The sequence below is a fragment of the Benincasa hispida genome, chromosome 11, assembly GCF_027475165.1.
Source record: "Benincasa hispida cultivar pf3 chromosome 11, pf3_genome.v1.1, whole genome shotgun sequence".
Classification (NCBI taxonomy): Eukaryota; Viridiplantae; Streptophyta; class Magnoliopsida; order Cucurbitales; family Cucurbitaceae; genus Benincasa; species Benincasa hispida.
The window spans coordinates 16,424,791-16,438,803 of record NC_143488.1 but is presented as its reverse complement, the minus strand read 5'-3'; the positions used below and the strand labels follow the sequence as shown (position 1 = coordinate 16,438,803).

General features: G+C 33.2%; 1 protein-coding gene across 1 annotated transcript; it reads left to right on the top strand.

The window, feature by feature from the left end:
• Nucleotides 1-229: 229 nt before the first annotated feature.
• On the top strand, nucleotides 230-13,686 carry MSH5 (MUTS-homolog 5). Its single transcript, XM_090306571.1, is given in 36 exon segments — nucleotides 230-349; nucleotides 1,343-1,374; nucleotides 1,820-1,914; nucleotides 2,149-2,229; nucleotides 2,303-2,375; nucleotides 2,560-2,623; nucleotides 3,206-3,360; nucleotides 3,461-3,562; nucleotides 3,628-3,655; nucleotides 3,730-3,761; nucleotides 3,853-3,910; nucleotides 4,045-4,131; nucleotides 4,268-4,324; nucleotides 4,921-5,022; nucleotides 5,110-5,154; nucleotides 5,405-5,482; nucleotides 5,753-5,803; nucleotides 5,893-5,974; nucleotides 6,326-6,348; nucleotides 6,351-6,458; nucleotides 6,532-6,631; nucleotides 6,708-6,804; nucleotides 6,935-7,024; nucleotides 7,113-7,177; nucleotides 7,269-7,327; nucleotides 8,542-8,618; nucleotides 8,708-8,794; nucleotides 9,040-9,101; nucleotides 9,198-9,259; nucleotides 11,392-11,445; nucleotides 11,528-11,613; nucleotides 12,148-12,179; nucleotides 12,356-12,379; nucleotides 12,622-12,737; nucleotides 12,862-12,956; nucleotides 13,424-13,686. Coding segments are annotated over 35 exon segments (2,481 nt in total). The 5' UTR covers nucleotides 230-313; the 3' UTR covers nucleotides 12,943-12,956; nucleotides 13,424-13,686.
• The last annotated feature ends 327 nt before the right edge of the window (nucleotides 13,687-14,013 follow it).

The window sequence follows — 14,013 nt, the reverse complement described above, 5'->3', positions numbered from 1 at the left end:
AACAAAAATTAAAAAAGAAATTTAAATTAGTCAATAAATATTTTATAATTTGTATGTAAGTTAACACGTCTATTATTTATATCATAGCATATCTTTTTTTTATGTTTGGAGTATATTTTTACAATATAATAAAAATTGATTTATTTCTTATATCGATGTTGAAGACATGACAATATGAATGGAAATATCAATACGTCACGGAAATTTAATACTGCATACGACCCGACCCGACTCGTTTAAAATCACCTACAAATTCAATTTCGCGGGCTCAGTATCTGAGAGCTTTTGAGTTTCCGAGCTTCATTCGGGACGAATGGAGGAAGTGGACGAAACGGAAGCGGTGCCTCAGGTTGATCACTTTCATTCTCCTCTTCACTCTGCATTTATCTTTTTCACAAATTTCTTATCGTATAAACAAGATCGATCCAATGGATGAATGTTCTTCTGAATTGTGTCTAAATGAAACGAGAAAAGTTAAGAATTCGATTTTAATCTTCTCTGCATTTCTTCGTCTTACAATTCATCTCTGGTTGGTGAGAAATGGATGAAAAGGAAAGCAAAGGAAACTTTGATTGGTTTGTAGTGTAACTGGATGAGAACGGAAAATAAGCGTGACTACTGATTCTGCCTTGTTGAATCTTACTTTGGATTTGATCTCTCCGGTGTATGTTAATAATTCGATTTGGATGTTTAGAAAATTGAGGAGCAGAGAGAAGCGTGAAACAGTTTATCTTTTTCGAAATCAGATTTATTAATTTCGTTGTTAAGTTAATAGTTTGGAAACAAAGTAAATGCTGAATGGAAAAAAGACGGAGGAGAAGCCCAGCGAATCACGTGGCATTTAGCTTCTAAATAAGGAAAAGCTATGGAATAGAGGTTATAAGGAGTCAGTTTTCTTCATAATCTCTGTTTACGGTGAATTAATGTCATTTGATATAATTAATGGATAACTTAGCTAATCAAAGCTATCCTAATTCAAATGTTTAAATGGATAGATTCTATTATTTATTACGTCAAGGTTTTCCGTATCTTGAACTTCTAGACTCGAATTCAAACAGCTTTAGCAAATTCTAATGTATTCCTTGAGTTTCCTCTTTAAGTGAATCAGTATCCGTGTTGATATGTAACGAAATCTAGATCAGGGTAAAATTAGGTACAAGAGAATTGATGGTGCATCACGTGAAATGAAATTGGAGAGTTTGCCTGTCTTCTATTATGTTGAAATTACAAACTCGCTTCACATTCACTGACAGTTTTAATTGAGAAATGTTCTTCACTGGTTTAGTAGTTCACCACCTTTCTCACTCTGTTTCCCTTTTTATTCCCCTGGCTTGAACGACAGATATACATGGCTTGTATCAAACATGGTCAGAGGTGAGGATTTTTCTGCCATACTATAGTGTTATGGGTTCCTACCACTTGTCTGGATATTTGTTAGTATCAAGAGAAAACTTTATGCGAGAAATTTACACTTATTTAAAGTATAGTGCCAGTAGGTGATTGACCTTTTTTTTTTTTTTTTGGAGCGAAAGGTGATTGACTTTGTTAGATGCATACTTATACTATCTATTGGATAAATATCTAAAATGGTTTTCTATCACATTTACGGGAAACTAATGGACATCTTCTTAGGCATTGACAAAAAGACAAAAAAGAAGAAAAACTGAAATGTGTTCTTCATAATATTTATGTCGCTAAGTTCTGAGAGACAAAAGGTTTAGTTGATGTATAAGGTTATCTTGGTAAAAGGAGGATGTAAATATTCATTAATTATTGCTGAATTGTAAGACATGCATGGCTTAGTAAGTTTTCTTCTCAGAGTGGGAGTTTCATACTATGATTCTAGCATCCGCCAGCTTCACGTGCTGGAAGTTTGGGAGGATGGCAGCATGGAATATCCTCTCATCGATCTAGGTATGAGTTCAAGCCACTTTGTAAGGATATAAGCTTTCTGATATGCTTTAATTCAATTGGGTAAGTTGCCTGATGTTATAGCTGGAGAACTTTAATGAGATTTAGTCAATACTGCTTCAATACCATTCCTACGGTTCACATATCTTTTCTCTAAATTTCTTTGACTGCAGTTATCAAATTCTAATAGCTTTGTGTATCATGTTTGCCCCTTCTTTTCCTTTCTTGTTGATTCAGTGAAATATCAAGCTAAGCCCCTAATGATATATACTAGCACCAAAAGTGAAGAGTCTTTCTTAGCTGCTTTGCAACGGAGTGGTATGCTGACTTTTGCTTATTTTAATTATGGAGTATAATTCTTTGGTCTTTGTTTAACTTTTAAGCAATGCAGACGGGATGTCTGAGGCCCCTACAGTGAAGCTTGTGAAGAGTTCAATTTTCAGCTATGAACAAGCGTGGCACAGGTATGAAGCACAGAACTATTGTTTGATTTTCAGTAACTATGGAAAATATTTGAATGCTGCGATCTTCATTCTTCAGGATGAGAAAAAACTTGTATTTATAAACAGGCTAGTTTGATCCCTGACCTTTAACCCTCTAACTGAAGTAGTTCATTTATTGATTTACCCTCAATCTCTTGCTGCACAGACTGGTATACCTACGAGTAACAGGAATGGATGATGGATTAAACATCAAGGAGAGAATTTGTTTTGTAAGTTGATAACCGATGCATATTTTTCAGACTTCTTTTGCTTCTTTTATATTTATGATTACTGTTGATGTAGAAGTTCAGTTATATATTGTAAAAAAGAGCTAGAGCCTACTGAGCTGGTGATGCTATCCTAGTTTGCAAACATGTTAACTTTATTAATTGGCTATTCAATGAGCAAGAATATATAAAATAATCTGATACTATTGGAGTATTTTATTGTGGATTACCGCAGGAATTTATTAAAATAGATAATAGATATGCTATCAAAGTGTTATTTTCCAAAAAAGGATACACCATCAAAGTTTGCTCATTCTTTAGAGCTACTTTTTCCATATACTTGCTTATTTATGTGTATGAACTGTAAAAAGATTGCTGTTTATCTGTTTAATACTTTTTTAATGTTGTTTGAATCATTATGTAACATCATTTGTGATAAAAAAATTTGTTTTCTGTTGATGTTTACTTCCATTTAAAATTTTTCTTTGTAGTTCCACTGCTCCATTATCAATTTAATTTTTTAATCTGGAATTGAACAATTATTTTGGTGGGGGTGGGAATGTTTCCTCCTACCGACAATTCTAGTTGAGTTCTATGATGGACGTGGGAAGTGACGTTCAAATTCGTGCTAGTGGGGGTCTTCTTGCCATACTGGAAAATGAAAGAATCGTGGACACGCTTGAACAAAAGGACCTTGGAACTTCATCAATAACGATTGGTTCTGTCATAGAAATTTCACTGTATGCTTTTATTTGTTATCTTATAAGCCAAGTTACTTGTACTTAAAATTTGAACATATGAGAGAAATTTATGTTAATCCCTCCATTTCTGATAAAACAGAAACAACTTTCTAAAACTCGATGCAACAGCTTTGGAAGCATTGCAAATATTTCAAACTGACAAACATCCCAGCCATATGGGCATTGGAAGGGCAAAAGAAGGGTGATTTGAGAACTTACTCTTCAGTGCCGCTCTGAAGGATACTAAACCAATATTTCTTGTTGCAGGTTCTCCGTATTTGGCATGATGAATAAGGTTTGTATGTATTGGTTTATTTTATAATTTGAAGCACATATACATTGGTTATTGATACAATCTCCTCATTCCAGTGTGTGACACCTATGGGTAGACGCCTCTTGAGGTATACATTTTCTGCTAGGAACTTACTGACAGTCTTTCCTCCATATATCTCTAATTTTCCAAAAACTTGGATAATGGCTGTTTTCATTTAGAAACTGGTTCCTGAGGCCATTACTGGATCTTGAAAATTTGAATAAGCGACTTAATGCTGTATCCTTCCATTGTTTGACAATATAGAAGTGAGCTTACATTTAAATGTATAAGCAATATGTATTATGTCATAAAATTCTGAGAAAAAAGAGAGAAGAACATTCCTTCGTTCTTTAACAGTTAACACAATAAAGATATCATTCTTTATTTCTTCCGATGAATTGATGCATTCGTTACGAGAAACTCTAAAGATTGTTAAGGACATTCCCCATATACTCAAGGTAGAAGGGTTCCTTCTATTTTTCATAATTTCTATAATCTCTGCTCGTCAAAGACATTAGCCACAAACATGGACAGTTAGCTTTCACTTGTAATTGGCTTAATATGCTTTTTTTTTCAAATTTTCATACATGGAAGAAATTCAATTCCCCAAGCTCAACATATTCTTCTGGTGATTGGACCGCATTCTTGAAGGTATGTTAACCTCCTTTTCCAAATGCTAGGACTTTTTGACTCTGTTCCACATTATTAGTAAACATCCACGTTTGGAAGTGCCTCAAGTATTGGTCAAAGAGCCATGTCCAAGCTGTGAGAGAATTGTTGCATCATTTTGTTCTGATGACGCCTCAACTTTTGTTCACCTTTGGTTTGCTTGTGACTTGTGTATCACACTTAAAGAGTTGATAATCGAATAAGTTGCCATTGTTTAATGTTAAATTCATCAAATAATCTTTTATATCATCATGAATATGGTTTTTACTGCACCATCATTATAGACAAATCAAATAGTGATCATGTGAGGTTGGGAAAATCATTTTTCCTTGCCAACATTGTACTAGAATTCCTTCCATCACATCAACTACATTTCCAGTTATCATGTGATTTTTTATTAATGAGGAGAAAATTCAGGGGGAGTTGGTAGCCAACTCTCTTTCTCTCCATTTTTGTTATTATTTTATCTTTTTCCCATCTGTACCTCTCCCTATTGCGAGACATATTTTCGTTAGCAATAAATTTTTTTATCTTTTATTTTGATCTTTTTTTTTTCCCTTTTATTTTCTGTATTGCAGAGTATTTGCTCTCTTCTGCACGTGAATAAGATATTTGAAGTTGGCATGTCAGAGAATCTTAGAGAAAACATGAAGTACTTGAATTTGGACATTGTTGAGAAGGTACTCAATAATAGCCTTTTTGACTCATTTTCGGTTTGGTCAAAATGCCATTTTAACGAGTCTTGAGTGAATCTTTGTTTATTGCAGGCCAATACATGCATTACAACAGAGTTGGCTTATGTTTACGAACTGGTTATTCTTTCTCACTTCCCTGGTATTCTATTTATATTTCTGTTTAATCTGCTGATGTTGCAATAATGGAAAAGAAATCATGGGTTTCTTGTCATAATTTGGGTGGTGGAACTAGTAAGGGTCTCTGTTCCTTCATCGTGTGCCCTTTAAATGTTAATTACTATGATTGAATTTTCTATAACCCCATTGGATTGTCCTTTAAGCACTTCTTCGATGGGCCTCATAAAATATTTTGCTTTTCATCTTGAAGGTTATTGGCGTCTTGGATGTTAGTAGAAGCAAAGAGAAGTCATATGAGACGATTGTGAAGGAGGGTTTTTGTGAAGAGGTAAGAGATAGTTAACCAGTATAAGTGCTCTTCTTACCTAAGTATTACTATATTCTTAGAGCATATTTTGCCTGTCCGACAAGATACTGATTATTCTCTTCCTGTTATTTTTCCAAGGTTAGTTTATTAAAATGTTGGTATATCATGGATAGAGTTAATTTGTATCTTTAAGAATAATAATGAACAATTTAAATCTGACTTGGTATTTAACGTTTATTTCTGGTTTACATTGGATATGAACTACATATTTTTCTTTTGAATGGCTAATAGTTGGATGAACTGAGGGAAATCTACGAGGAACTGCCTGAATTTTTGGAGGAGGTACATAATGCATATTTTAAACTTCAAAAAGTAGACGTCCAGTAACATGTACAAATGCGTTTATCTATTAATTTTGCCACTCCTGACAGGTTTCATCAATGGAACTTGCTCAATTCCCTCAGTTGTGTAAAGACAAGATTGCCCCCTGTATAGTCTATATACATCAAATAGGTCGGCATTCTTTCCAGAGCATTCCCCTGAAAAAGTTTCTTTAAACTATCCATACTTTGTAGGCATTTCTGGTGGATAAGAAACTATCCATACTTTGTAGGCATTTCTGGTGGATAACTGGGACTCAGTATATAAAATGGCCTATTAAAGTGATTTTATGCAATGATTTTCAATGTCTTTTCGCCCCATATATTGCACCCTTAAGTGAGTAGGACATGATCATTACCACTCTTGAATGCGGTGAAAAAGGAAAACCCAAAAAGAAAACAGAAGAGAAAAGAAAAGCTACTCGTTTTCTTGTATGGTCAGTGTTATGCATATCTTGTGTGTTCTTGTGTTTTCATCTTCCAGCAACGGGAGCCAGGATTTTTATCTCTCTCTCCCCATGCCCAACCCCTTCCCCCCTCCAGGGTATTTATTATGCATATTTGAAGAGAAACTTGACGAAAGCACATTAGAGATCCTACGAGACTTTGAATTTGCTGTAAGTTGTTTAATCTTTGTTATAACTGATAATTCTTACATTATTCAAGTTCCTAAAAGTTTTACAATTGTAGTTCTCTGATGTGGATGGAGATATAAAGAGATTCTTTTACCATAGTCCAAAAACACGAGAATTGGATAATCTGCTTGGAGACATTTATCACAAAATCTTAGGTACTACGAGTTAGTTCCTATTGCTCTGTATTTTTCTTATTTTCTATTTGACCTTGCATATATTGATTTCTAGAAGATATGGAGAGGGCAATTATTAGAGACTTGGTGTCACATATACTTGTTTTCTCTGCGCATCTGCTTAAGGCTGTAGATTTTGCGGCTGAACTGGATTGGTGAGAATAAGTTTTTCTTTTTCACTTATGCTCTGTTGTCTCTACATGTTACTCCTACTCCTTTGTAGGACTCTCAATATAGCTGGCACTCTCATTGTGCATTTGAACACATCTTGATGGTTTTATACAGCTTTTTATCTCTAGCACTGATTGCACGTCAGAACAACTATGTAAGACCAGATTTAACTGCAGATAGCATGCTTGATATTAAGAATGGAAGGTTGGAACCTTTGAATGTGCAGATCATGTTGAATATTCACTCAATCTCTGATAAGCGAGTGCTTAGATTAGTAGTACAATTTTTGTAGGCATGTTTTGCAGGAAATGGCAGTAGATACATTTATTCCAAATGACACGAAGATTTTTTATGATGGTAAATTGATGGTGCATTGAATATCTGTATTCAACTTCAATCTAGAAATTTGCATCTGTTTCTAATAATTTTTTAGTTCATGTTTTTTTAGGAAGAGTTAATATCATTACTGGCCCAAATTATTCTGGTAAAAGTATCTACATAAAACAGGTAAGTAAATGTTCATTTTTCCTTTCTAGAATGGTGTGTTATCTTCCTGTCTCTCCCCACGTTATTGCTTATTTGATAAATTCATTACATATCTTTGGTATGTGTTGGAATTCATTGGATCAAATTGCCATCATTCATCTGTTAAAACTACGTATTTCAAGTCACATTATGGTAGTGGCCGTGCAAGCTAACTTCCAGAGATTAGCAACTCCTAATGATGTTGTAGATGAACTGTTTAGAGACGATATTTTTAGAAGAGGTTATATTTAACTGTGGAGAGCTTAGCAATGGATTAAAGACTGGCAGACCGGGGATTGAGAGAGCTAAGTTTTGTATGGGGTTGATTCAGTTTTGCACTGCCTAGTATGTAAACAAGAAATTGGCTCAACATTCTATGGTCCTTGTAGAAGGAATGGTAGGAAACGCGGCTTATCATCTGTTCTTGACTTCTTGCCAAATTTTTGTTATATGTTTCATGAGTCACAAACTCATCTTGCTTGATGAACCTAAGCATAGTTCAATGGATTAAGATGTATAATCTCGACTAAGAGAATGTTGTTAAACTTAAAAAAAAAAAAAAAAAAAGGAAAAGGAAAAAACAACTTCATCTGGCTTGTGGGTCTATAATTGAAGGTATACCACTTCTACCCATAGGTTCTGATAGTGAACTCATTGTGACGCCTTAAACTATTCTAGGGATTGGACTGCATGAAGCAACCTAGTGGAGTAGGTCAGAGCACTCATTAAATGGCATGGGTATGTGATGATCCTTGGAACTGTTCCACATTGCAGTCCAACAGTTTCTATCTTTTCACTTTGAGAATAAGGAGAAACGTCTAGTACGCATCATGTAGTCACGAAGGGGAGTGGAAGGACTTGAGGCTAGGGGCGGACCAGAAATTTTCTCACGAAGGAATAAAATTTTACCTGCTAACTTTTTATGCACGAAATATTTTAATTCTGAAAATTTAGACGACCAAATTAGTAAAAACTGCAAAATCTTCAATATTTTACGTATACTTTCTGAATTACAAAAAGCTAAGAGGAGTCTCTCTTTTCTTCTTTGCTCTGCTTCTGCGTAAGGTGAGCTAGTAGGTGGCTAAGAAGTAATAGTTAGGTTGGGCAAAGCTTTTGCCTCCTTTTATGTAAATTAATGAGTTGAAGAGGAATAACAAGGCTACGTAGTTATAATCCCAGTTCTTCTCTCCTTCCAGGTTGCTCTTATTGTATTCCTGTCTCATATAGGAAGCTTTGTTCCGGCAGATGCTGCAACTGTGGGTTTGACTGATAGGTCCGCCTTCCTTGTGATAATATCTTCTCTCGTTTTAGTGTTGCATTTAAATTATTACTCATCAATGATTGCAAAATGGGCTTTCGCAGAATATTCTGTGCTATGGGCAGCAAGCATATGACTGCAGAACAATCAACTTTTATGATTGACTTGCTTCAAGTGGGGATGATGCTGAGGTACATTTGATAAATAGTTCTAACTGCATGCATAACCAGAAAAGCAGCAGAGGTTCAAGATATTTGTTGAATAAATCTTTATTGTTATATAGCAATGTCTAGCATGGAAACTTAGATTCGAGGGCCTGAGCAATGGCATGACCTTAACAGTTGAATCTGCTACTTCTCTCTATCATTGATTTTTGTTTTAGTAACAAAATACACTAACCCTTCTATTTTAAATACTATGATTGTGAAAAATTCAGGCAGGCAACGTGTCAATCTTTGTGCTTGATAGATGAATTTGGTAAAGGTACCCTTACAGAAGGTTAGGCTCACCAATCTGCTCCTGCGTATGATTTATGTTTGGCAGTTGAAATGCGTAGAATTTAGTGAACTTACTGTTTTGTCTGTACATTTAAAGATGGCATTGGTCTTCTTGGTGGAACGATCACCCACTTTGCAAGTTCTAATGACTCTCCAAAGGTTTGACTTCCTCTCCTTAATAGTATATTATTTTGATTGCTTGGTTAAAGTTTCAATTCTTTTGAAGCATCAACAGCTCTTTGTGTCCTATACCTACAAAACCATGGAACTATTTTCAAATTCTCTGTTTTAAGAAACTATTTAATTCAATTTTTATTTCTTAAGCCTGAGTTCATCACCTCAATTCAGTTTTCATTTCGACTCTTATTTTTATTTCATTAATCATATTTGTTTAATATAATGTCCTATTTTGATCTCGTGAGTTTCATATTCGTTCTATTTTAGTATCTTTTAGTGAACTTTTATGAGAATTTAGTGTAATTGAATTTAATTTTGAGAAAAATATGCAATTTATACCCCAAACTTTTGGAGTTATATCACTCAAAACCTCAAACTAATTATTGTATAAACTAAGACCTCAACTTTCATAATTGAATCAATTTAAATCCTTATCAGAATTCCATGTTAAAAACATTAATGCATAACATTTACCTGTGTATAAGTCTATAAAAGTAGGATCAAGATAATATATTTTAGAGAGAAATGCTATAATCAAATAGATATTGTTGATAAAATAAAAGTATATTGCAGAAGCAATAATCAAAATATTAATTTTCGATAAACAAAGAGAAGAAAATGAAAAATAAGAGAGTGAAATCTAATATATGAATAAACTTCTTATTGAATTAGAAAAAAAATAGGTGATGCAAACTTTGCATGAAAGTTCACCCTTATGTAGTACAAGAATGAACCAAATTTAATACTACTACCTTATAAATTACAAGCAACGTTAGAAGCATAAACTTACTAAACTTTAAAGAAAACTTGAAATGACAAAAAAAACTAACATGTAAAATCTAGCTTTTAAAAAGAAACGTCAAACAATAAATCGAAAAATTGAAGGGGCAATTACATATATGACAATTTAACACAAAATAATAGCAAACCTAGCACAATCTAAAATTATTTGCAAATATAGCATAATTTTAACTTCTATCAAAACCTATCACTCAATGAGGTTTGTCACAAGAATTATCAATGACAAAGCTCTATCACTGATTGACCAAGGTATATCAATGATTGAGGTCTATTAGGGATGGGTGTCTATCATTAATGCTTTTTATGCTCATTTATATCATATCAAGAGAATATAAATATGGTACATAACTAAGAATTGTATTAGTTTACTTCATTTACTATTAGATGATTTCTTGCATGTTCGATTTTTTTAAAGTTTATTATTGATATATATTATCAATCAAATAGAAATAAATAAATAGTATTTAACTTTTGGTTTTTTCTATCTTTGAATATTTTCATGTTCATTTGTTATTAAATGTATCATTAATATACCATATCAATGGAATTAAAAATAGTAAATCAGTGATATTTGAATTGTTTTCTACCCATCATTATTTGAAAATTTGACATATTTGCAAATATGGCAACCAATTTTGCTACCCATAACCATTATCCAAAATGTGAAAAAGAAAAACTCATAACTCAATTGGTAGAAGCATTTTCTCATAAAGTCATACTTATTCAAGAAAAAGTTGTGATCATTTTTTATGGCTACTTTGGTAGGATTTTGGGAGAAGGATAATTTTGTTTAAGTGATTTTGAGTATATTTCAAGTGAAAATGGTTATAAATCACTAATGAAAAGCCTAAATTGATTCACTTGTGAAAGCTTAGTGATTAAGTTAAAAGAAGCACTAGTTTGAGCTTTTAATCGATACAATTCCCAAAGTTTGGGATTTGTATGCAAAGTTGGGAGTTAAAAAGAAAATATTTATTTGTGTTATAAGTAAAATGAAATCACTAATGAAAAGTCCAAATTGATTCCCTTATGAAAGTTTAGTGTTTAAATTAAAAGAATTACTAGTTTGAGGTTTTAATTGATACAATCCCCAAAGTTTGGGATTTGTATGCAAAGTTCGGAGTTAAAAAAGAAAATATTTATTTGTGTTATGAGTAAACTGAAATAACTGTAAGAGCAAAAGGACAAACAAAAAATATAATAATAATTTTATGAAGCTGCTTCTGGATAATGAAAGGCCTTCACCATTTTGTTTCAAAATTACGTAGGGTTAGATTTTAGGCAATCCATAAAATGAATGCTCATGTTTCCAGGTGCTGGTGTGCACTCATCTAACTGAGCTAATTAATGAGAGTCTACTGCCAATGGTAATTCATTTGAGTTCTTCTATTCTTAAACATTTGTGATCTCGTGACATGGAATTTCTAATTCCCATTTCACTTATTTTAGTGCGAAAGGATCAAGTTCTACAACATGAGTGTGATACGAGCTGACAATGATTGCACTGAAAATGAAGATATTGTATTTCTTTATCGGTAATACATGTGATACTCATCTTTTGCGAGGTTGCTAATAATCTCAGCTTCTCCTATAATAGCACTCTTTTTTCATTGCTTTTAAAAATCTCTTTTTATATTAGTTTCTTTAAATTGGAAATTGAAAAGGAAGATGGACACTTTACCATTTGTTCCATTGTATTTATGTTTACAAGAAAAGAAGCAGGAACCTTTGCTTTAACTCAAACTAGAAATGAGATGATTTCAAGCATATATTCTTAATAACCTGAAAATAAGATCATTTTTCTTTCTTTGTTGGTTTTCATAGTCTTTTTGGGCGGGCTGAATCCCCCTAGACAGCCTGCTGGTAGTTAAATATCTAACAACATATTCAATATGTTTTGCTACTCCTTGGTAATTAACTGCTCTAAAGTACAGTTGACTTCTATGCATTGTCTCTGGATGTTGTCTTATGGGACATATTCTCAATCTTAATCCTTCTTTAGCCTTAAGACAGCTTAATACACTCAAATTTCTCATGTTTGACAATATTCTTGTCTTCGCAAATTGCAGTTTGATCCCAGGACATGCACTTCCTAGTTATGGTAAGTAGGTGATATAAATACATAGTTACATCTTTATGTAAATATACTCCGTGCTTGCATACATATATAAACATAAATATACATCATTTGTAATCTTTCTTCACCAACGTATGTAAACTGCATTAATACATACACTTCGGCAAATAATTTCAGAAGGGTAAATGTATATTCTGCAGGTCTGCATTGTGCATTGCTTGCTGGTATGTCTCAAAGACTCAGACAGATGAGTTCTAAATATTTCTGCATTCGTCAAATAGAAAGTAGAAATTTATTTGATCCCCGACCCCCTTTCCTGTTCGAACACTCGACCAAATATCCCCATAGTAAAAACTTAGTTTGCTTTAGAATTTTCGACAGTCAAAAAAGCTCTAGGGTCGTTGATTGTGCCATAATTACCTGCACTCATTATTGCTGCTGCAAACTAATCCTATTTCTTGTATAGGCGTTCCTGATGAGGTTATTAAGAGAGCAGCCTTTGTTTTGGATGCTATGGAGAATAATAAGCATGTTGAGCGGCTGCACAATGAGAATTTATCCGTTCAAGATAAGCTATACCAGGTGTTTTATGACTTGAAATTTTCCTTGGGTTGTAGTAAAGTATTTGTGTAGTTTTCATTATTTATGAAGCCTTACAAAGCTGTTGACAGAATAATGACGTGTTTAAACTTTGAACTCAACACAGGATGCGGTCGACAAGTTGCTAAGACTTGATGTTAACAAGTGTAATCTTAGCCGTTTCTTTCAGGACATATTTCTTTCTTAATCGGACATCTTAAGGTATTCCTGTTTCGCTCTCTATCCACATACACACACATTTCTTAGTTTAAATTACAAATTTAAATCTACATTACTTATGTTTGATGATTATATTTATTTAGTTATGAAGTTTGGAAAGTTCCAATTACGTTGTAAAACTACTATTACTGTTATATAAACATTGACATGGCAACCATGTTATCACTTGGGTCGATGTGACTAGACTTATTGGATAAGAAGGATAGACGTGCATGAAATTTGTGATATGTTAACACTTGTTTTAACGTTGGTCTACTTGCATGCATCTCATCATGCCAAATCGTCATGTTCATGTTTAAGTTTTATTAGAATCAAAATTGAAACTTATGAAACTATGAAGAAGGTTTACTTGAAATTAAAGTTTTTTATAATTAAGGGACGAAATCAATACCATTATTAAGGTTAACGGACTAAATTTGTATTTAATCTGTATATTTATTTCTGTACAGTTCCCAATTGTAGCATTTTCAGAGAAACTTTGTTGTATGGCTGGCAGAAGATTCCGTCCCCGTAGTGAAGGTAATACAGATTGACAAGGGGCATGTTTGTTTCGCTCAAGATCATGCATCTTTATCATTCAAAATATATGTAGTTTAGTCCGGCAATCTCTATCATTCAAAATACATATAGCCTGTTCAGAAACTTTCATTCAAAGAATGAAAGGAAAAAAAAAGTTCAAGATATATACGTTTGATTTTTTTTTCTTTTTTTCTTTTTACGGATGACCTTTCACACGTGCCTTTATGTTTTTTGACCCACCCCTCTTTACGTCATATTCCACTATTACATTTTATAACGTATAATAATGTTTATCGTAACCCTAATGCGATAATCGTCTCTATTACAATAAAATATTTCTGTTGTGCTTTCTCCATTTTCTTCCAGTTTGTTGCATTTTTTATGAAGAAAAAAAAAGAGATCGTGATAGAGATGATTATTGCATTAGGGCTACACATGGTTATTCATAACGCAATAAGTCGCTATAGAGATGACCATTGTGTTAGTGATACGATAAATTTGGTCATTTCTAACGTGATAT